The sequence below is a fragment of the Chiloscyllium plagiosum genome, chromosome 16 (genome assembly GCF_004010195.1).
Source record: "Chiloscyllium plagiosum isolate BGI_BamShark_2017 chromosome 16, ASM401019v2, whole genome shotgun sequence".
NCBI classification, from domain to species: Eukaryota; Metazoa; Chordata; class Chondrichthyes; order Orectolobiformes; family Hemiscylliidae; genus Chiloscyllium; species Chiloscyllium plagiosum.
The window spans coordinates 12,082,120-12,106,622 of NC_057725.1; the positions used below are offsets into that span (position 1 = coordinate 12,082,120).

Genomic DNA, 24,503 nt, shown 5'->3' on the forward strand with positions numbered 1-24,503 from the left:
GGCAGTGGGGGCCCAGTCTCTGGATTCATTTAAGAAAGAGTTGGATAGAGCTCTCAAGGATAGTGGAATCAAGGGTTATGGAGATAAGGCAGGAAGAGGATACTGATTAGGAATGATCAGCCATGATCATATTGAATGGCGGTGCAGGCTCAAAGGGCTGAATGGCCTACTCCTGCACCTATTGTCTATTGATGAGCACCCAAACTGTTATGACACAAGGTAAATGCTCCTGCTGACTATAAATCAGCAACACAAAAGATTTATCGCATGCAGTAATCTGTGAAAATTCAAAAGGCCAAGAACTATTTAAAGTAAAAATTAACAACTTTATTTCTTAAAGTATAACAGAGAATAATTAACTAAGAATTATTTACAAAGAGTATAAGAGTTGGGAGGTCATGTTGTGGCTGTACAGGACATTGGTTAGGCCACTTTTTGAATAGTGCATGCAATTTGGTTTCCTTCCGATTGGAAGGATGTTGTGAAATTTGAAATGGTTCAAAAAAGATTTACAAGGATGTTGCCAGGTTTGGAGGGAGAGACTGAACAGGCTGGGGCTCCTTCCCTGGAGCATCGAAGGCTGAGGAGTGACCTCATAGAGGTTTATAAAATCATGAGGGACATGGAAGGAGAAATTGACAAAAGTCTTTTCCCTGAGGTGGGTAGTCCAGAATTAGAGGGCATAGGTTTATGGTGAGAGGGGAAAGATATAAAAGAGACCTAAGGGGGCAACTTTTTCACGCAGGGGGTGGTGTGTGTATGGAATGAGCTGCCAGAGGAAGCGGTGGAGGCTGGTACAATTACAATACTTAAAAGGCATCTGGATGGATATATGAATAGGAAGGGTTTGGAGGGATATGGGCCAAGGGCTGACAAATGGGACTAGATTGGGTTAGGATATCTGGTCAGCATGGACAAGTTGGACTGAAGGATCTGTTTCCATGCTGTACATCTCTATGACTCTATCCACAATTAAATTTAGTAAAGGATTCTTGGAATTTACTAGATGATTAGAACATAGAACTTTACAGTGCAGTACAGGCCCTTCAGCCCTCAATGTTGTGCCGACCTGTGAAATTAATCTGATGCCCATCTAACCTAGACCATTCCATTATTTTCCATATGTATGTCCAATGCCCGTTTAAATGCCCTTAATGTTGGTGAGTCTACTACTGTTGTAGGCTGGCCGTTCCATGTCCCTACTACTCTGAGTAAAGAAACTACCCCGGATATCTGTCCTAAATCTATCATCCCTCAATTTAAAGCTATGTCCCCTCCAAAGCCTTCACCATCGGAGGAAAAAGGCTCTCACTGTCCACCCTATCTAACCCTCTGATTATCTTAGACGTCTCGATTCAGTCAGCTCTCAACCTCCTTCTCTCCAACGGAAACAGCCTCAATTCCTTCAGCCTTTCCTCGTAAGAGCTTCCTTCCATTCCCGGCAACATCCTAGTAAATCTCCTTTGAACCCTTTCCAATGCTTCCACATCCTTCCTATAATGTAGTGACCAGAACTGTATGCAATACTCCAGATACGGCCTTCCCAGTGTCTTGTACAGCTGAAGCATGATCTCATGGCTCCTAAATTAAATGCCAACACACCATAAGCCTTCTTAACAACCCTATCAACTTGGGTGACAACTTTCAGGGATTTATGCACCTGGGCACAGATTTCTCTGTTCATCTACACCTGCCAAGAATTTTATCATTAGCTCAGTACTCTGCATTCCTGTTACTTCTTCAAAAGTGAACTATCTCACACTTTTCCGCATTAAACTCCATTTGCCATTTCTTAGCCCAGCTCTGCATCTTATCTTTGTCCCTCTGTAACCCACAACATCCTTTGGCATTATCTCTCTGCCTACCTTAGTGTTATCTGCAAATTTACTAACTCATCCTTCTACTCCCGCATTCAAATCATTTATAAAATTGACAAACAGTAGTGGCCCCAAACCAGATCCTTGTGGCACACTACTGGTATCAGAGTTCCAGGATGAACATTTTCCATCAATCACCACCCTCTGTCTTCTTTCAGCTCACCAATTTCTGATCCAAACCATTAAATCACCTTCAATCCTGAAACTCTATTTTGTTCAATACCTATCGTGTGGAACCTGATCAAATTCCTTACTGAAATCTGTATACATCAAGTGCTTTACTTTCATCCACCAGTTTTGTCACCTTCTCGAAGAACTCAATAAGGTTAGTGAAGCACGACCTACCCTTCACAAAACCGTGTTGATTATCCCTATTCAAATCATTGTTCAGATGATTATAAATCCTCTCTCTTATAACCTTTTCCAACACCTTACCCACAACCGAAGGAAGGCTCACTGACCTATAATTACCATGGTTGTCCCGACTCCCCTTCTTAAACAAGGGAACAACATTTGCTATCCTCTCGTCTTCTGGCACTACTCCTGTTGACAATGATGACATAAAGATCAAAGTCAAAGACTCTGCAATCTCCACCCTGGCTTCCCAGAGAATCAGAGGATAAATCCCATCTAGCCCAGGGGACTTCTCTATTTTCAGATCTTCCAAAATTGGTAAAAACTCCTCTTTGTCAACCATAATTCTTAATCTAGTAGCCTCTATCTCTGTATTCTCACTAACACTGCCCTTTTCCAATGTGAATACTGATGAAAAGTATTCATTAAGCTCTTCCCCTATGTCCTCAGATTCCACACACAACTTCCCACTACTATCTTTGATTGACCAGTGTAAGATTAGGGCCATTCTTTTATTCTTGATATATCTATAGAAAGCCTTAGGGTTTTCCTTGATCCTATCTGCCAACAACTTCTAATGTCCCCTCCTGGCTCTTAGCCCTCTCATTATATCTTTTCCAGCTAACTTAACTCTCATGTCCCCTAACTGAACTTTCATGCCTCATTCTCACTTAAGCTGCCTTCTTCCTCTTGACAAGAGCTTCTTCTTTAGTAAATCATGGCTCCCTCTCTCGACAACTACCTCCCTGCCTGATAGGTATATACTTATCAAGGATCCGCAATAGCTGTTCCTTGAATAGCCGCACATTTCGAGTGTGTCCATCCCCTGCTGTTTCCTTCCCCATCCTATGCTTCTTAGATCTTTCCTAATTGCATCATATTTGCCTTTCCCCCAATTATATATACCTCTTTCCCTATCCCAGCCCATTGTTATTGTAAACATAACCGAATTGTGGTTGCTCACCTACCTTATTGGTGATGAATGTGTTTTTGGCCTTGCCAAGCTTAAAAAATATCTATTTGTAATAGCAAGCAGATGCTGCCATTTCCAATCCTCTGTGTAAATTTATTTTCCTTATGGGTTTACAGTTCCACCCTTTTGCAAAAATTTGGTGCCTTTTGGTCTTGTGGCAAATTCAGGGAAACATTGCAATCATGAATAAATGCCAAACCTGAATGTTCTTCACATAATACTTGGAGATTCAGATAGTTTGTTTTTCATAAGGTGAATCAGTGTTAAATATAGATGGTCATTAATATTTTAGGAAGCAATAATACTGAAATCACGAATTACATTGATACTGTACTAAAATAAAAATGAAAAATATTTAAATCAAACAAATGGAAATGATAAGATTCATTTGATATATTGAGTTACCAAATTATGAAATTAACAATTTTATAAATTGTAAGTCTTGAAACATTGGCAGTGGTAAGTAGACTTACAATTTTAACAATATTTGGTTGTGTTTGTTAATATTCATTCATGGGATGTAGGGATAGCTTGCAAGGCCAGCATTCATTACCCACCCTTAAGTGTCCAAGAAGAATTTGATGAGTCACTTTCTTGAAATGCTGTTGGCTTTAAGTACAGGAAAACCTCGATTATCAAAACATGATGGCGGACACTATTTCGTTCGGATAATTGATTATTCAGTTAATTGATTAAATGCCTTTTCTCTGGGGCTCAGAATTTTTAAAAGCTGCTCCCCATTCAGGAGACAAGGCAGCAGCACACAGCGTGTGCGGCCCTGCCCCCAACACTGCCCCCACCCCGGCCAACCATGTCCCCCCACCTCCAACACCTCCCTCACCCCCGACCAACACTGCCACCCCGTTCCATGACCCCATCGAACACCACTACCTGCCCCCTGCCCCATCCAACGCTGCCTCCCTGCCATGACCACGTCCGACACTGCCACCTGCCCCCTGACCTGATCCAACACGGCTCCTGGCCTACCCCCCAAGACCTGTATACCCGCGCCCCATCTCCGGGGCAGCTGGACTGGACACCAACAAGACTGCTGCTGCTGCTACTTTTGTGGGGTAAGTTTCCAAATAGCGCCCGTGCACACATGTGCACGCGCACACAATTTTTTAGTGCAAATTTTTGACAGGTTCCACCTTTGCCCTGTACAGGACAATGTTGAGAGATTATATGGGGAAGGGGGTTTTAGGGTACACCCCTCTGTAGAACTCCAGGGAAAGTGTGGGGAGAGAGGGAGGGCGGGAGATCAGTTATTGGGAGACAGTGCCTGTTTAATCACAGTAAACAAAAGACACGATCACTGTTGGAAACACGTCTTTGATGTAATGTTTCCATTGGGACCTCCAGATCTCCTTCGGATAATTCAATTTTTGGATAATTGGTATTCGGATTATCGAGGTTCCTCTGTATTCCCAAAGTATTGTTAAATAAAGGCATTCAGATAAGGCAGCTGAAAAAGCTATTGTTAGATCACTTTTTCAACAATACAAATTGAGATCAACCTTCAAGAGTTCAACACTGTTCAAAATAGTCACCATCTATGTAACTTGCAGAAAAAAACAGTATTGAAAGGGAGACATTTAGGAATACATAAATCAGAATACCCTTATAGCAGATGCATGTTCTAAAAAAAATAATTTTCTAAAATATGATCTAATAGATGTTCAGATCAAGATAGTTTAGATAAAACCATTTTATACACCATTCAATTAAGAAAAAAAAATCTCCATTTATGGCAAACTTTCAAACTTTATAATCCTGCAATCAGCAAGACTATTTTGTAAAATGCAACCATAATATGGCCTTTTGCTCACTGAATTTTGCTTACGAACAAATAGTGATTTAACATGCAAGCAATAGCAACCAATAAGAGAACAGCATTTGAGGATCTAATGTGTTTATGGCAGGAGGACAGACAAGGGACCTTTACTGATTAAGTCACAAGCAGTGATCGTAAATGTCACCAATGTACTACGCCGTAATTTCAGAATTTAGATTTTTCTTGATTTTCAGTCAGAAACAAAATGGGTTTAACGAATACATGTTTATTTGAAATATAAGCAAAGGCTTACAACAAATAAAATATAGGTGGCTGTAAATGGATTTTAAAAAAATAATCACGACAAGCATCTTCAGAAAGCAAAACACTAAATAGAGGTTGATGTTCATCATTATCAGCACATCTGACTAATCAACCCCAGCTGTGCACGCCATTCTGGGAGTTACAAACTGAAGCACACTGTGCACCAACATGGATGTATTTGCCTACATTAAAATATTATTTTTGGCATTTGTGGGTTTTTTTAATTGGATTGGACATGACTTTGCAAGTTCATTTTTTAATTATTAGGATTTAGTTATTAGGTTTAATCAGATTTTTTCAAAAAATCAAAGAGCTTACAAATATTAGCATAATCTTAACATTTACCTTAAAAACTGCCCCTCATTAGTCAAGTTTTCAATATTGCAGTAAGAGTTAATTATAGCTTCAAAGTTAATTATAGCATTCAATACAGATTAAACAATGAATGTTAAGTCTCGGAGCAGTATTTCGTATTTCAATCTTTTCCACAAAATGTCAAATCATACAAGAAAATGTGCAAAAACACCACAACTAAAAGCCTTAAAAGTGTTTAGATTCAAATCAAACAAATGCCCTGGTGAGATGCGAGAACATTTAGGTACCTCAAGGCAACTCCTGTTTACTCAGAATGCTGCAGCCACCCAACACTAGACTCTGCTCCACTGAACATCCGTTTCTCTACATTCTGGCAACCCTCCAGAAGACAGGATACAACTAGCTAATGTGGGAGGCTCTTACAGAGCAGTTCAGCCAGATTCTATTTATCATCATTCATCAAGGCCTAAGGGCCTGTATGCTTTTTCAGTGGGGATCTGTAAGGTTTTCATCATGACAAGACTAACTGATTAATTCACTATTGGCAGCATTAGCAAGAAAACCAACAAGGCTGGCAAAGAGCTTACAACATGAAACAATTACAGAATCCATCAAGTGTCAAAGCAAGCCGTCACAGAGGCACCATTTAACCTTCACTATACATTATAACCACACCCATTTCATTTCATGGTTCTTTAAATCATAAAAGTACTTCTCTAACATCAACAAGAAACTATGAAAGATAGCATGAGCAACAAACTTAACCTCATTACGTTGAACTAGCAATGACTTTATTTATCCAATGCCTTTAAGGTAATGAAATAACCCAAGGTGCTTCACAGGAACATTACAATAAGTGTGAAAACATAAAGGAGCTGTTTTATCAGATGAGAAAAAGGTTAGTCAAAAACATAGATTTTGAGAAATGTCTGAAAGAAGGAGCATAGTGGGCAGCTTGAGAGCTGTAGGGAAGAACTGCAGAGCTTAGCGTCCAGACAATTAAAGACACAGCTACCATTTTTAAAGCAATTATAATTGGGAATACACAAAAGGACAGAATTAAAAGGACAGCAATTTCTCTGAGGGGGAGATCAGAGAGATAGGAAGGTGCAAGATCACTTAGGTTTTGAAAATAAGGATAAAAGTTTTAAAATTTAGACATTACTTTCCTCGGAGCCAATGAAGGTCAGCAAACGCAGGAGTGATGGAAGAACTGGACTTGATGTGATTTAAAGACAAGGGAAGGTCAGTTTTGCAAGACCAAGTTTACAGAGGGTAGGATGTTAGAGATAGTCAGAGGTATAATGGAATAGTCAAGTTTAGAGGCAATGAAGGCATGGATGAGCGTTTTTATTTATTTAAAGGGAAGATATTACATTGGAGGCAGTTCAGAGAAGTTCACTATGTTGATCCCTGGTATGGAGTGATTGTCTTGAGAGTAAAGGTTAAACAGATTGGGACTCTACTCACTGAAGTTTAGGAGGATGAGAGGTGATGTCAATGTAACATATAGGGTTCTTAAGAGGCTTGACAGGGTAAATGCTGAGACAATGTTTCCCCACATAGAAGAGCCTAGGACCAAAAGACACAGTCTCAGAATAAAAGGGTGCCAATTTAAGACTGAAACGAGGATGAATTTCTTCGCTCAGATGGTTGAGTGTCTTCAGAACTCCTTGCCACAGAGTGCTGTGGGAGCAGAGTTCTTGTGTATATTTAAGTGCGATATACTGTAGATAGATTCCTAATCAGTTGGGGAATCAAGGGTTATGGGGAAAGGGCAGGAAATTGGATGTGGGGAATATCGGATGTGGGGAATGTCGGATCTGCCATGACCCTATTGAATGGTCATGCAAGCTCAAAAGGCTGAATCATCTACTCCTATTTCTTATGGTCTTACAGCTTCAGTAGCAGATTAACTAAGACAGGGGCAAATTCGAGCAATTATATTGAGGTAGGAAAAGGTGATCTTAGAGATGGCACAGAATGGGTTCAGATGTTCACCTCAAGATCAAAAGTGATGCCACTGTTGCAAACAGGTAAATCTCATACTATTGTCAGAGGGAGGGAGAAATCCAGTCATCGGAGTCTGAAAGCAACAGCTTCAGTCCGTAGGAGTGACATGTGTGCAGTCCCAACTAGCTCAGTGATAACACGGAGGTGGTGGATGGTGTTGCAAACCATATCAAAGGTTGCAGACAAGACAGATAAGGACAGAAAATCTTCATCAGAGTCACATAAGATACCACTTGCAATGCTACATTATCAAGAACAATTACTGTTAAAGATGTACAAATTGTAAAGTTGAAAAGCTACCCAAAAGCACCAAATGCAAGAGCAAATTTGGTTGTTGAGATGTGCAACACCATCTGCATCATGACAAAATACTTGTAATATATATGTTTGCTTTCTCTTTCAAGAACTTGAAAGAGTTCAGAAAAGATTTACAAGGATGTTGCCAGGGTTGGAGGATCTGAGCTATGGGGAGAGGCTGAACAGGCTGGGGCTGTTTTCCCTGGAGCGTCGGAAGCTGAGGGGTGACCTTATAGAGGTTTACAAAATTATGAGGGGCATAGATTGTCTATTTATCCTAAGCCTTTTCTCTGGGGTCAGGGAGCCCAGAACTAGAGGGCATAAGTTTAGGGTGAGAGGGGAAAGATATAAAAGAGACCTAAAGGGCAACTTTTTCACGCAGAGGGTGGTACGTGTGTGGAATGAGCTGCCAGAGAATGTGGTGGAGGCTGGTATAATTGCAACATTTAAGAGGCATTTGGATGGGTATATGAATAGCAAGGGTTTGGAGGGATATGGGCCAGGTGCTGGCAGGTGGGACTAGATTGGGTTGGGATATCTGGTCGGCATGGACGGGTTGGACCAAAGGGTCTGTTTACATACTGTACATCTCTATAACAAATTATGACATCCACACGTGTTTATTGGATTGCTATGTATGTCTCAATCCATGCTAAATTAAATCTTTATTTACCTTCATTAAATTGACATAAATTTAATATATTTAATAGCCTGGCATGTTGAAAAAGATTTTAGTTCTTCAAACCATTAGTTTTAGGCCATGGGGCAAAAGAATTGACCTCATTCCTAATTTCAAGTATTTTATTTCTTTATAAAGTTAATGGCCATCCTTCATTTCCAAAATAGTTGAGGCCTAACCTCAACTCCCAGCATTATCTTCAATTGAAAGCAATGGAAGTTCCAAGTTGGGAGTAGGAAAATACTTCAAACAGTGTACCCTCAGATTTTTACTATGCGGCTAGTTAAGATTTGATTCAATATTTTTATGCTTACTTTTTATGAAAGTAGGACAAGCTCTTTCCATTTAACTATTATTTGTGGTCATCAAGACATCCTTAAATAAGCCATGCCTTTAAAAGTGATGATACTTGCCATCAGTCATAGAGTCATATAGATGTACAGCACGGAAACAGACCCTTCGGCCCAACTCATCCATGCCGACCAGAAATCCTAAATCAATCTAGTCCCATTTGCCAGCATTTGGCCCATATCCCTCTAAACCCTTCCTATTCATATATCCTTCTAAATGCCTTTAAATGTTGTAATTGTACCAGCCTCCACCACTTCCTCTGGCAGTATATTCCATAAGTGTGCCACCTTTGGGAAATGAAAATGTTGTTTCAGTCAGTGTTGGACACAGGGCAGAATCTACATCAATGTTCAATTTCAAGAATACCAAATCTATGTGCTGGACAGAGTATATATTTTTTAAAATACTATAGGAAGTAATTATTGCAGTGCATTGTGTGGATGGTGCAAACTGCAACCAGAGTGTTTTGGTGGTGAAGAAAGTGAACGCTGAAGATGTTAGATGGGATGCCAAATCCCGCAGGCTGCTTTATCCTGGATGAGGTTTAGCTTCTTAAGTGTTGTTGCAACTGCATTAATCTAGGCAATTGGAGAGCATTCCATTACAATCCTGACTTGTGGACATATACTGGGAAGACAGGAGGTGAACTACTCTCCAAAATCCCGAGTTGCCGAACTGCTCTTGTAGCCACTGAGAGAAAGAGGAATTTCTTCACTCAAAAGGTACTCACTCTTAGGAAATCTCTACCCCGAGGGGTAAGGAGGCTAGCTATCTAGTTTATTCAAGACACACTGATCATCTAAATGGTGGTGATAAACAGATATGGAGTAGCATGGGAAGCGGTGTTGAGGTAGAAAGACAGCCTGAATCTAATTGAGTAATGGAGCAGGCTTGAGAGGACAACCTTCTGGTCAGCAGGGTGGTTGCATGCCAGACCTCTGTCACTGCCCAGGTTCTTTTAAAACTAGATGCGAGAGACGGGACTTGGGCTTCAGATTTTAACATCTTAAAATACAATTTGACCTAAAGCCATCCAAGTTTTGTTTAAAATGTCCCCAACTGTCACAGTGATTTCCTACAGTTTATGCATTGTGGCCTACAGCTTCTGAAGCACTTTCACTCTGCTAAATTTTCTTATATTTCCCCATAGCCCTGCATATGTTTAAAAACAGAAACAATCAAATATCCTCTCAAATGCTTTAATGGAAGCTGTCTCCACCACACTTCCAGGCAGTGCAGTCCAGACCCTAACTACTCACTATACCAAAAAGAATTTTCTGCCCTCAAATTTATTTCTTTTGAAAAACATTTTTAAACTGTACCCTCTGGTTCTTCATCTTTTCATAAGTGGGAACAATTCCTGCATATCTACATTGTTCACATCTCTCACTATTTTTAAAACTACCAAATCTCCACCTAGTCAACTTCTCCAATCTTTTCTCTTAACTGAAGTGGCTTATCCCTAGACCCATTCTCATAAAGCTCTTCTGAATTCTCTCCCAATGCATTTACATCCTTCCTGTAGTGAGGTGAACAGAACTGTATCCAGTTCTCCAGCTGACAGCTAAACAGCGTCTTATACAAGTGTCATAATGACTCTGTTCTTCTAATCTATACCCTTATTAACGAAGCCAGGGAAAAATGTGCAGGTGCTTTAATGAATATACAGATTAACACTTAGATATCCCTACTCTTTCTTACATTTTAAATAGTACTCTTTAACTTTATACATTTTTCCACGTTCTTTGCACTACAATGAATTATGTCACACTTCTCTGCATTGAACTTCAGCTGCCACCAATTCACCCAATTTGCTAACTTGTCAATGACCTTTCTGAAGTTCTAAACTGTCCCCCTCACAGTTTACAATGCTTCCAAGTTTCGCATCATATTGAAAATGCACACCAAAACCTAGATTATGAGCGTATATCAGGAAAAGCAAGGGTCCCAATGCTAACACTTAGATTTGTAGTGGTATTGTCCCATTTCCTACCACCCCCACCCCTCAGAGACACATTATAATTTTACCTCCATCTTTATTCTGGGCCCTGGAGGGAGAGACAACGACCGCCCATGTGCATAGAGACATGAGTTCACGGCCTTCTCTGGAACAGCAGTTTCTCAATCAACTATATAGTAATTTTACAGGAGGAGCATCCAGACAAGGTAACATACATATTGATTGGATGACCATTACAATCAGCGAGTGTCAATAGTAAAGATTAAGCCATCTGCTGTTACGCAATGAATAAGTGACTTCACATAATGAATACTTTTCACCTTGTTAACCTTACCTCCAGCATCCCATTGTTAACTGTATGTTGTTATCTGATCTGAGTCATGCTCAGCTGAACCTCTTGTTTCTCAAAACTCAGAACTTAACTCTTTCCATGCCTGCTTATACCCTATACACATTCTCAGTGGAGTTCCCTATTTCCAGCCTGAGAAGTTAATACAGGCTTAAAATTGACCTCACAACTAACTATGTGGGAGGAAGAAAAATGTGATGGGGAAAAATATTAGCCAAGGCTCCTGCTCACTCCTGATTATTATTTATGAGTAGAAGATAGAAATTTGAAGCAAGCTTTGTCTTCCAAGTGGGGCAAGCAAACAGTCACTTTCATCCTGTCTTTTCCTCACATCCTGAAGTTATTGTTCAGTCCCATTCCAAAAATTAGTTTATTGGCAACAGTCCAAGATTAACCAGACAAATCACAAATTTTGTCTTATTTGACCCTGAGCTGATCAACCACATATTCATGCCACCAACAAGACCACCTATTATTTTCACCATGATAACATGGCCAAACCTCAACCAGCCTTAGCTCATTTGTTGCTGAAACTCTCATTCATGTTGCTATTACTCGTAAACTTGAGAATTCCAATACATTGCTGAAAATGTGTTGCTGGAAAAGCGCAGCAGGTCAGGCAGCATCCAAGGAGCAGGAGAATCGACGTTTCGGGCATGAACCCTTCTTCAGGAAAGGAGGAAACGAGCTCATGCCCGAAACATCTATTCTCCTGCTCCTTGAATGCTGCCTGACCTGCTGCACTTTTCCAGCAACACATTTTCAGCACTGATCTCCAGCATCTGCAGTCTTCACTTTCTCCTAGAAAATTCCAATATATTATCAGGTTGTCTCCCATATTCTAATCTCCATAAACCTTAGGTCATCCAAATCTCTGCTGCTGTGACTTTATTTAAGTAATTCCTAATCCCTTATGTTTCCATGCTTGCCGGCCTAAATGGCTCCCATTTAAGCAAAGGAATTAAAAAATTCTCATTCTGGTTTTTCAAAGACTTCTTCGACTCTATTCCCCAGCCTCAAGATGTTTTCATTAATTCTGCTATTGTTGGTTATACCTTCCTTTGCCTAGGCTCTAAGTTTGGAATTAAGATTAGAGTGGTGCTGGAAAAGCACAGCAGGTCAGGCAGCATCTGAGGAGCAGGAAAATCAATGTTTCGGACAGGAGCCCTTCATCAGGAATGTTTTTTAAAATCTACCATTTTTGTCAAAGGTTTTTTTTACCATTTGAGGTAATGCTACAGCCCGTTAACAATGTTGTACTTACATTCCTTCTGGATAGTCTCACATTCAATCCATCAATCCCTATGTGCCCACTATTGCTGCATCATCAATGTCACATTGCTATTCACTAGTATACTGTACTAACACCAAAACAGCAGTTTGGCCAGCTAGGAAGCCAGGACTGAAACCATTGACTGTAACTGTGTACCACTTTCAAGGCAAAAACGAACTTACAATAATAAAAAAAGGCTTGGAAACATACGATTCAGTGTTAGCACTGCTGCCTCACAGCACCAGCGACCCAGGTTCAATTCCACCCTCAGTCGACTGTCTGTGTGGAGTTTGCACATTCTCCCCATGTCTGTGTGGGTTTCCCCCGGCATTCTAGTTTCTTCCCGCAGTCCCGTAGATGCGCAAGTTAGGAGGACTGGCAATGCTAAATCTCCCATAGTGTCCAGGCATGCGCAGGCTAGGTGGCTTAACCATGGGAAATGCAGAGGTGAAGGGATAGGGTTGGGGGGAAGCTGGGCGGTATGCTCTACAGAGGGTTAGTATGGACTTGATCGGCTGAATGGCCTGCTGCCACACCGTAGGGATTCTATGCTCCTATAAAAGCACCCAAAATTAAATTAAACACATTGTGCTTTAAGTCAGTAAAATAAATACAGCTTTTAATGTTAATACATTCAGTTTCTACTAGTGATTAACTAGGTTGCTATACAAAATCGAGATCTGGGGCACCATTCAATCTGTGAGCCAATGTCACAGAGAAAAATGCTTGCCAAGCAGACGTCGTGGGAGCAAACTTCAAGTATGAAGCAGTCAACCGTTTATTGTATAATGAATTCTCAGTCATTGTGACTCTGTGCCAATTTTTCACTAGAGAGTAAAGAAACAGTAGGACCCAAAGAAAAGCAAGAAAGTGTTCATAACAGCTATCAATTTAACTCCATTTTAATATTTCAGTAATGTCTTTGACATGCTGCAGCAGCCTGAGAAACCAGGCATACTTTACATGCATAATAATGATAACAGTTTCAAAATGTTGGCAAAAAACACATTTGGGTCTCAAATGACCAGCTCACTGCACAGAGCTTGCTTACACACGTAATGTTTATTTAATGAGGTGAGCTGGGCTTTCAGCTTGAAAAACGCAACCAAGTCTGATTAACAATTTTTCGTCATTGTTGTATGAGAAACCGGGAAAGATGTTTGGAATGAGGAGATTTAAAAGTGGACTAGAAGGGCAGCAAGAGCTATTTTTGTAATTTCAAACTGGAAGTGAAAGATACTTAATTATAAACTTGGTCACAATTTACTTGGTTTACGTAATCGCTGAAGATAGATGGTGATGCTGCATATATTGAATACATAAATTCCAGTTGTGTAAACGTGATTTTCAAAACAGAACGGTGTCTGTAAATGTGAACAAAAAAAAATTCCACACATCTCAACATCAAATATGCCTAGACATATTTCACATTATTTTTTTAAAAATCCTTCTTTGGAACGTTTACCCTTGCATTATCTCAGAGAACTTCAGTAGGCAATTAAAGCTCTTGTCTCTTACTTTAAAATGGTACAACTAATGTTGGCAATTCCATAGGTTCTTGCAATATGCATTATTACTACTATGGAGTTGAGAAGCAAATTTGTAATTGTTCAGTCGCAAAGCCACATTCTGCTAAAATTGCAGCATTTAAAAGGCATCTGAATGGGTTTACGAATAGGAAGGATTCCGAATAGGGATATGGGTCAAGTGCTGGCAAATGGGACTAGATTAGGCTAGGATATCTGGTTGGCATGGACAAGTTGGACCGAAAGGTCTGTTTCCGTGCTGTATATCTCTATGGCTCATATTTGATTGGGCATATAATCTTATAAGATACATATTCTTCAATATACTTACAGTTCCTCAAGGTATGGGAGATTTTTGAAGGAATCAGGTTGCAGCTCAGTAATGTTATTCATGCTGGTGTCCCTGGGGAGAAAAGTTCATAAGACATTATAAGTACATGTCAACAAAACTGTACATTTTTAACAAACTGATTTATTTTCGTTCAATATTTATTTTAATATGACTCTTGCTTTTGAAGGTTATGATTCTTTGCTGAGGTTAGCAGGTACGTCACACCACATTTTGCATGGAAAGTGATGGGAAAAAATCTGGAATGGGGAGCTCAGCACAGGTTATTAAACTTTCCAGAACAAGCAACTGGGCATGGAAACGGTCGGTAATGTTCCTTCAGGCACAGCAGATACAGGGACAACAACGAAAGGTAGGGAGTGACAGTCAACGCAGGTCGAAGAGTGTTGTACTTAAATGCACACAGCACAGGAAACAAGATAAATCAGCTTGCAACACACATTCAAATTGATAGGTATGATGTTGTGGTTACTACAGCGATGTGGCTGCAAGGGGATCAGGGCTGGAGGCTTGCCTTGTTAGTGATAGTCAACGCAAGAAATAAAATTAACTCAATAGCAAGTAATATAGAGCCTGAAGGTTAGAATCTGTGTGGGTAGGATTGAGGAACTGTAAAGGACAAATAATCCCCTTATGAGGGTTGTGTACAGACCTCCTAGGAGTGGTTAGGATGTTGGGAAGAAAGTAAATCAGGACATTGAAAAGGCGTGCAAGAAAAGCACTATTACAATAATCATGGGGGAATTCAATATACAGATGGACTGGGAAAATCAAGTTGGTAGCAGATCTCAGGAAAGGGAATTTGTGGAATGTCCACAAGATGGGTTTTTGGAGCAGCTTGTGCTAGAAACTCACTGGGGAACAGGCAATTCTGGATTTGAAGCAGACCTGCTAGAAAGCTCAAGGTGAAACAGCACCTGGGGGGCAGCGACCACAATATGATAGAAGTCACCCTGCAGTTTGAGAAGCTGAAATGAGATGTAACAGCATTGCAATATTACAGAAAGAGCAAAACTTGGCTTTCTCTTGAGAAATAAGGAGGAGCAAGTGACTGAAATGTCAGTGCTGGTGCTCTGGGATCATAACTCTAATAGTTTAAACTAGTTATGGAAAAGGATAGACCTGATCTAAAAGTTAAAGTTTAAATTGGAGGAAGGCCAACTTTGACAGTATTGGGCAAGGATTTTCAAAGTTGATTGCGGGTGACTATTCACAGGTAAAAGAAATGGCTGGAAAGTGAGAGGCCTTCAAAAAGGAGATAATGAGAGTCCAAAGACAGTATGTTTGTGTTAGTGTGAAGGGAAAAGCTGGTAGGTGTAGGAAATGCTGGATGACTAGAGAAATTTAGGCACTGGTCAAGATAAAGAAGGTGACATTTTGGGTGTAGACAGCTGGGATTAAGTAAAGCCCTAGAAGAGTACAAAAGCATGGAGTATACTTAAGAGGGAAATCAGAAGGGGACATGAGATAGCTTTGGCAAATAGGGTTAAGGACAAACACATCAAGGACAAAAGTAACTAGGGAGAGATCAACAAGGCTGCCTATGTATGGAACTGCAGCAGATGAGTGATATACTAAACAGGTATTGTGCATCAGTGTTTATAGTGGAGAAGTCATGGAAGCTAAATGTTGAAAAATGTTCCTATTACAGTGGTGGTGGTGCTGCATGTGTTAAAATGCATGAAGATGAATAAATCCCCGGGATCTGATCAGGTGTACCCCAGAATTTTACGGGAGTTAGGGAAATGATTGATGGGCCACTTGCTGAGAAATTTGTATCATCCATTGCCACACATGAGGTGCCAGAAGACTGCAGGGTGGCCAAATGTGGTGCCATTAATAAAGAAAAGGTGGTAAGGAAAAGCCAGGGATTTATCTATCATGACGTCAGGTTCATCAGTATATAAGTTGGTGGAGGGATTCAGAGGGACAGGATAAGGAAAGGTCTGATTTGGAAAGGAAAGGTCTGATTAGGCACAGTCAGCATGGCTTTGTGTGTGGGAAATCGTGTCTCACTAACTCGATGGAGTTTTTTTTAAAGTGACAATGAAGATTGATGAAGACAGAGCGATTAACTTTGTCGATGTAGATTTCAGCAAGGCGGTTGATGAGTTTCCGCATGGTAAACTGGTTAGCAAGGTAGGATCATATGGAATACAGGAGGAACTAGATATTTGGTACCAAAATTGGCTCAAAGATAGGAGACAAGAGGGTGGTGATAAAGGGTTGCTTTTTGGATCGGAGGGCTGTGACCAGCAGCATGCCACAAGATTCAGTGCTGGGTCCACTGCTTTTTATCATTTATATACATGATTTGGATGTGAATATAGGAGGTGTAGTTAGTATGTTGCAGGTAACACGAAATTGGGAGGTGTAGTGAACAACCATGAAGGTTACCTCAGAGTACAAGAGGACCTTGATCAGATGAGCAAATAGGTCAGGGACTGGCAGATGGAGTTTAATTTAGATAAATGCAAGGTGCTGCATTTTGGAAAGGCAGTTCAGGGCATTATACGCTTAATGGTAGGTCCCAGGAATGTTGCCAAACAAAGGAATTGGAGTGCAGGTTCACAGTTCGTTGAAGATGGAGTCTCAGCTAGACAGGGTAGTGAAGGTGGTGTTTGGTATGCTTGCCTTTATAGGTCAATGCTTTGAGTGTAGGAGTTGGGAGGTCATATGGCAGCTGTGCAGGACATTGGTTAGGCCACTTTTCGAATATTGCATTCAGTTCTGGCCTCCCTGCTATAGAAATATATTGTGAGTTTGAAAAGGTGCAGAAAAAATTTACAAGGATGTTGCCAAGGTTAGAGAGTTTGAGCTATAGGGAGAGGGTGCATAGGCTGGGACTATTTTCCCTGGAGCATCAGAGGCTCAGGGATGAACTGAGACATTTTTTAAATCAGTGTGTTGAGCCACAGGAGATAAAGGTCGATACTAAATAATTATTTTACATCAATGTTAACTGTGGAGAAGGACTTGGAAGATACAGAATGTGGGGAAATAGATGGTGATACCTTGAAAAATGTCCATATTACAGAGGAGGTGGATATCCTGAAAAGCATTAAGGTGGATACATCCCAGGACCCGATCAGGTATACCCTAGACCTCAATAGGAAACTAGGGAAGTGATTCACTGGGTCCCTTGCTGAGTTATTTAGATTAGCCATAATCACAGATGAGGTGCCGGAAGATTGAAGGTTGGCTAACGTAGTGCCACTATTTAAGAAATGGCAGGGAATTACAGACCAATGAGCCTGACATTGGTGGTGGGAGGGAATCCTGAAGGACAGGATTGACATGTACCTGGGTAGGCAAGGACTGATAAGGATAGTCAACATGGCTTTGTGCATGGGAAATCATGTCTCACTAACATGACTGAGTTTTTTGAAGAAGCAATAAAGAGGATTGATGAGGGTAGAGTGGTGGATGTGGTCTACACAGACTTCAGTAAGGCGTTTGGCAAGGTTCTTCATGGGAGATTGGTTAGCAAGGTTAGATCACATGGAATACAGGGAGAACTAGCCATTTGGTTGTAGAACTGACTCGAAGGTAGAGACAGACACGCTGACACATCAAATGGCATGGCAGCTCAGTGATTAGCACTGCTGCCTCACGGCGCTTGGGACCAGAGTTCGACTCCAGCCTCAGGCGATCATCTGTGTGGAGTTTCCGCATTCTCCCGGTTTCTGCATGGATTTTCTCCAGGTGCTCCGATTCCCTCACACAGTCCAAAAACGTGCAGGTTAGGTGGAGTGGACATACTAAACTGTATTAGGTGCATTAAATAGGGGTAAAATGCTGGGAAATGAGACTGGGGTGGGCTACTATCCAGAGGGTCGGTGTGGACTTGTTGGGCCAAATGGCCTGTTTCTACACTGTAGAGAATCTAACTGAATAGAGGGTGGTGGAGGGTTCCTGGTCAGGCTGGAAGCCTGTGACCAGTGATATTCCACAAGGAACGATGCTGGGTCCACTTCTTTTCGTCATGTATATAAATGATTCTGATGTGAACGTAGGAAGTATGGTTAGTAAGTTTGCAGATGACACCAAAATTGGAGGTGTAGTGGACAGCGAAGAAGGTTACCTCAGATTATAATGGGATCTTGATCAGATGGGCCAAGAAATGGCAGATGCAGTTTAATTTGGATAAATGTGAGGCGCTGAATTTTGGAAAGGTAAATCAGGGCAGGACCTATACATTTAATGGTAAGGTCCCGGGAAGTGTTGCTGAATAAAGAGACCTTGGAGTACAAGTTCATGGTTCCTTGAAAGTGGAGTCTCAGGTAGAAAGGATAGTAAGTAGGCATTAGAAGGCCTTTATTGGTCAGAACATTGAATATAGGAATTGGGAGGTCATGATGCGGCTGAACAGGACATTGGTTAGGCCACTGGGTGAGAGGAGAAAGATATAAGAGAGACCTAAGGGGCAACTTTTTCCACACAGAGGGTGGTACGTGTATGGAATGAGCTGCCAGAGGAAGTGGTGGAGGCTGGTATAATTGCAACATTTAAAAGGCATTTAGATGGGTATATGAATAGGAAGGTTTGGAGGGATATGGGCCGGGTGCTGGCAGGTGGGACTAGATTGGATTGGGATATCTGGTCAGCATGGACGGGTTGGACCAAAGGGTCTGTTTCCATGCTGTACATCTCTATGACTCTATGACTTTTGGAATATTGTGTGCAATTCTGATCTCCCTCCTATTGGAAAGATGGTGTCATATTTGAAAGGGTTCAAAAAAGATTTACAAGAATATTGCCAGGGTTGAAGGAGTTGAGCTACTGCGAGAGGCTAAATAGGTTGGGGCCATTTTCCCTGTAGTGTTGGAGGCTGAGGGGTGACCTTATAGAGGTTTATAAAATCATGAGGGGTTTGGATAGGGTAAATAGACAAGGTATTTTCCCTGGGATGGGGTAGTCCAGAACTAGAGGGCATAGAGTTAGGGTGAGAGAGGAAAGTTTAAAAGGGACCTAAGGGGCAACCTTTTCATGCAAAGGATGGTGCATGTACGAAATAGGCTGCCAAAGGCAGTTGGGAAGGCTTATTTAAAAGGTATCTGGATAGGTACATGAATAGGAAGAGTTGAGGGGGTTATGGACCAAGTGCTGGCAATGTGACTAGATTAATTTAGGATATCTGGTCAGCATGGGCGAGTTGAACCAAAGGGTCTCTTTCCGTACTATACCTGTCTATGACTCTATGCATGGCACGGATAGAGTGAATAGCCAAGGTATTTTCCAAAGGATAGAGGAGTTCAAAACTAGCAGGCATAGGTTTAAGATGAGAGGGGAAAGATTTAAAAGGGAGTTGATGGGCAACCTTTTCATGCAAAGGGTGGTGAGTGTATGGCATGAGCTGCCAGACAAGGTGATGAATGCTGGTACAATTACAACATTTAAAATGCATCTGGATGGGTACATGAATAGGATGGGTTTAGAGAGATATGGTCCAAATGCTGGGAAATGGGACAAGGTTAATTTCAGCTATCTGGTCAGTATGAATCAAAGGGTCTGGTCCAGTGCTGTACATCTCGATGACGCTATGACTTTACAATTGAGTAAAGATTAACTACCACAATATGAGAGAGGAGCTGGCCAGAGTTGACTGGGAGAAAAGGCTAGCAGGGAAGACGGTGGACCAGCAACGGCCGGTGCTTCTGAGAATAATTCAGCAGCAATATTTCAACACAAGGAAGAAGAGACATACTAAGGGGAGGATGAAGCAACCATGGCTGACACAGGAAGTCAGGAACAGCATAAAAGCAAAAAGGAAAACATACAATGAGGTGAAGATCAGTGGGAAGCTAGGGGTTTGGGAAGCCTTTAAAAATCAGAGGATAACTGAACAAGAAAAAGGGGAGAAGGTGAAATATGAGTGTAAGCCAGCTAGTGATATTAAAGAATATGAGGAGAAAGTGAGGTCTGCAGATGCTGGAGATCAGAGCTGAAAATGTGTTGCTGGAAAAGCGCAGGTCAGGCAGCATCCAGGGAACAGGAGAATCGACGTTTCGGGCATAAGCCCTTCTTCAGGAATGCTCATTCCTGAAGAAGGGCTTATGCCCGAAACGTCGATTCTCCTGTTCCCTGGATGCTGCCTGACCTGCTGCGCTTTTCCAGCAACACATTTTCAGCATATTAAAGAATATGGCAAGGGCAAGATATCTAAAAACGTAAGAGAGGTAAGAGTGGTCATTGAAGGACTGGAAAATGAGGCTGGAGTAGTGCAGAACAAAAGAAATGGCAGAGTTTGAATAGGCACTTTGCATCAGTCTTCAGTCGAAGACATCAGCACATTATCAGAACTTCAATAACCCGAGGCAGGGTCCATTCCAAACTTTTCTTGGAAAAACACATTTTTGGGCTGGAAACAAGATAGTATACATTTGCTTTGTTGTAAAACTTTAGATTATCAACCAAGCACAGGTGGCTGTACTTTCAGATTGGATTCCCAAGTCAAACATTCTAAGTAAGGCACAAAGTGTAATTACTGAACATCCTATGAAGGCTTTTTCTAAAAATGGTTTTACGTTAAATTCAACTTTGTTGGCTCAAAAACATGAAATATTCTTCTGTAAAAGTCATTTCCCACAAAATAGAATTCTGCAAAACAAATTTTAAAAAATCTTAAGAATTCAGCTAAGAAATTAGGTATGTTTCAATACGTTATGGGACACTGCATTTTTTTTCAAAGAAATAGCAAAATTACCTTCAGCATGTCATAACAAATATAATATTAAGTTAGTTTACAGAGCCAGATTAATTTATTAGCCATGAATTTTCCAATTAGTTACGAAGTATTTACATCACAGTAACAGTCTATCTCAGACAACTAAATTTTGAAGATCTTCATGCTACACCTTTGAAAATAAAGTATTCAAAAGAGGATTCTGTTTATAAAGATGAACAGAAATTAAAAATAGTGAAGAGACCAATTCAACAGGAAATAACAGGAACAAGATAAATCATTTATAATGAAAGCAATGGCACATTTTCAGATAGCACATTTTCAGATAGCTGGTCAGACAGTTATTGCAGTATAGATGAGTGTTTCACATTGGGGACCTGCAAAATCCCCATCATTGCAGACTTCAAGAGAATTTTCCAGGAAATTGAAGATTCCACTCGAGAATCCCACTACATACGGAACCCTCCAAAGTATCTGTTGAGATTGGAGAATTGAGAGGATTCAGGAAAAGGTAGATTGCTATATACATAGACTAAATCCCAAGTAATTATTCCATACTGGCTTCACATCAACATTATATCTTTGCCTGAGTACTTACCCCACAGGACCCAACACCCATGTTCTACTCCCCGTTGCGAACCCAACCTCCACCCACCTACCCCTACCTTAATCACTGCATCACTCACCTGGCCATCTTGTACTGTTATCCCTCTGCCCAGCACTCAAAGTCCTACCACCCCGGCATCATATTCCTACCTACTTGGCAGCCTACCCACCTAGCAATTTACCCACAAGCACCTGGCTTCCTAACCTAAGACTTATACACTTAATGTTTAACAGCAGTTGTCAAAGTGGCTGTCTGAGATTCTGGACCTTCTAAACTTTAGAGTACAGCAGCTGACTGCTATGACAAGGAGACTTAGTTCATCTTCCTATGGACGTCAAAACTGTTCTCAACAGAAGTATAGTTCCACATATCTAAAGAAGCCCTGATCGGAGTCCCCTATCAGAAATACAGAGCTCTCTCCCCCTTGATAAGAATGAAGAGGCAGAGTGTCATGAGATCACTATCCCTCAGAAAATGAGGATTAATTCAGTTATCAGGTAAACAAGAAGTTCACAAGATTTTATTAAAGGTTTACTATAACTGAAGATATAGAATGAAACTAATGACACCATCAAGTTTCAAGAGTTTAGGAACATTTCTCCACACAAAAAAGGTTACTCTTCACTTTCTTAATGCATACATGCAACCTCAGATTTTCTTTATGAAAACTGCAATTATTTACATATTCATAACATTTGCCACCTTCTATATCCTCTCTGGACCCTCAAGGACTATTTATATTCTTGTACTTCACATTATCTGAGTAATATGTTCTATTTTATGGCATTACATTTGTTTTGATCGATGAGAAGGGGTCGGTCACAACAGACCAGATAACTGCAAGATCTCATTGCATATTAACTTTCAGGACTCTAATTTATTTGAATTAAGGAAAGTATCTTTCTTAGAGTTTGTGCGAAGATTTGTAGCTCGGGTGCTCGTTGTTGTGGTTCTGTTCGCCGAGCTGGAAGTTTTTGTTGCAAACGTTTCGTCCCCTGGCTAGGCGACATCATCAGTGCTTGGGAGCCTCCTGCGAAGCGCTTCTTTGATGTTTCCTCTGGTGTTTATAGTGGTCTGTCCCTGCCGCTTCTGGTTGTCAGTTTCAGCTGTCCGCTGTCGTGGTTGGTATATTGGGTACCCAGCACTGATGATGTCGCCTAGCCAGGGGACGAAACGTTTGCAACAAAAACTTCCAGCTCGGCGAACAGAACCACAACATATCTTTCTTAGAATTATGAATTATTTAAATGGCTTCCCCTCCCATATGCACACACTTCCTATTACAAGCTAGTGGAGAGAACAGTCAAATAATTCAATTCACCTCTCCCTCTTTCCCCACACTTTGGATAAAGGTATGCTTGATACTTTCCGACCTAAACTTTGCTTATGTCAAGAAGTTGTGAAGAATACACAAGGAGACTCTAAGGGGATATAGATAGGTTAAACTCAGAAGAAAAACGGGGTCCATCTTGACTTCGGTCCCCAAGACCTTCTCTATTACTCCTGCTACAGCACTCCAACATGTACAGAGCCTGCGGCAGGACCACAAACAAACAATGAGTGAGGATACCTGTATTTGTTTTACATTTGGGGCACGTTGAAGACACACCCTGCTTAAATTTTGCAAGCTGATCAGATGAGCCCTATGTAGAATCTTTAACTGCATAGCATAGGTCCTATTACATATTGAAATCTTGCACTCTCACAAATGTCTTTCCGTGTTTCCGGAGTGACCTCCACCCTAACTCTCTTTCCCAGACCTCCCATAATCGTAAGGCTTTTAAGGTTGTCAATATACTAAATCCAAACCGGATTGGGGTTTGGTATTTTTCGGTGTAGAATTTAAACTGATTGGCCTAATTCAATTCTGTTTTGTCATTTCTAGGCAACCAGCTAATTTAGTTTTTGACCAAAGTGTTACATTGTTACCTTATTGAGAACACTTGGTGCTGTCAGGTAGCTCTAACAGCTTTTTACTCTCAAGGTACAGAACACCCCACATCTTCATAACAATCTTTTAAGGAACATCAAGCAGGTCAAAGAAGCTCGGCGATTGTGAGTTGTTATTTGATTGAAACATTCATGTTACTTACAGACCTTGATGGGTAAGATGTGAAAGAATGCTTCCTCCTGTGGGACATACGTAGAACTATGGGGTCACTGTTTATAAATAAAGGGTGATCTATTTTTGAGATTAAAATAAAGAGAAATATTTTCTCAGGTTTCAGGGTCTTTTGAACTTTTCCTCAAAACTGGGGGGGAGCAAGGAGTTTGACTATTTATAAGGTGGGGTAGACAGATTTTTGATAAGCAAAGGGGTAAAAGGTTATTGGGGAATTTGCAGGAAAGTTTCGTAATACGATCTATCACGATCTTACAGAATGACAGAGAACGCTTAAGCAGCCAAGTGACATATTCCTGCTATTAATACATGTTTTTCTGTACTGTATTCCAGTAAATAAATATAAAAGTTATTATATTCTTCACTGAAGTACTGACAGTATTACATTGTCAAAAGTGGGCCTAAAACGTCTCTTGACTCTTTTCAAATAGTCCTGACCATCACCACCTCTCAATTAGTAGTGCCAATAACAGAGTGATCTTGCTGTTGTTTGTGGGAAAGTGAAATGTGTAAAACTGCTGCATCTGCTTAAAAATGAAGACTGAACTTCAAAAACAGTCAACTGCATAATGGAATGAGTTATATAATAAATTTTTTACAGCTCAACAACACTGCTTAAACTAAACAAACTGGAACAGTTATAACATGTTCCTGTGAAAACTATTGCAATTTTTC

At 40.7% G+C, this 24,503-nt stretch overlaps 1 protein-coding gene across 1 annotated transcript in view; it reads right to left on the minus strand.

Moving 5' to 3' along the window:
• Positions 1–24,503, minus strand: part of lgr4 (leucine-rich repeat containing G protein-coupled receptor 4) — a 139,768-nt gene that overhangs the window by 75,641 nt on the left and 39,624 nt on the right. Inside the window, exon 2 of the mRNA XM_043705452.1 lies at positions 14,397–14,468. Coding sequence (XP_043561387.1) covers positions 14,397–14,468 — 72 coding nt within the window. The remainder of the gene's footprint in view (positions 1–14,396; positions 14,469–24,503) is intronic.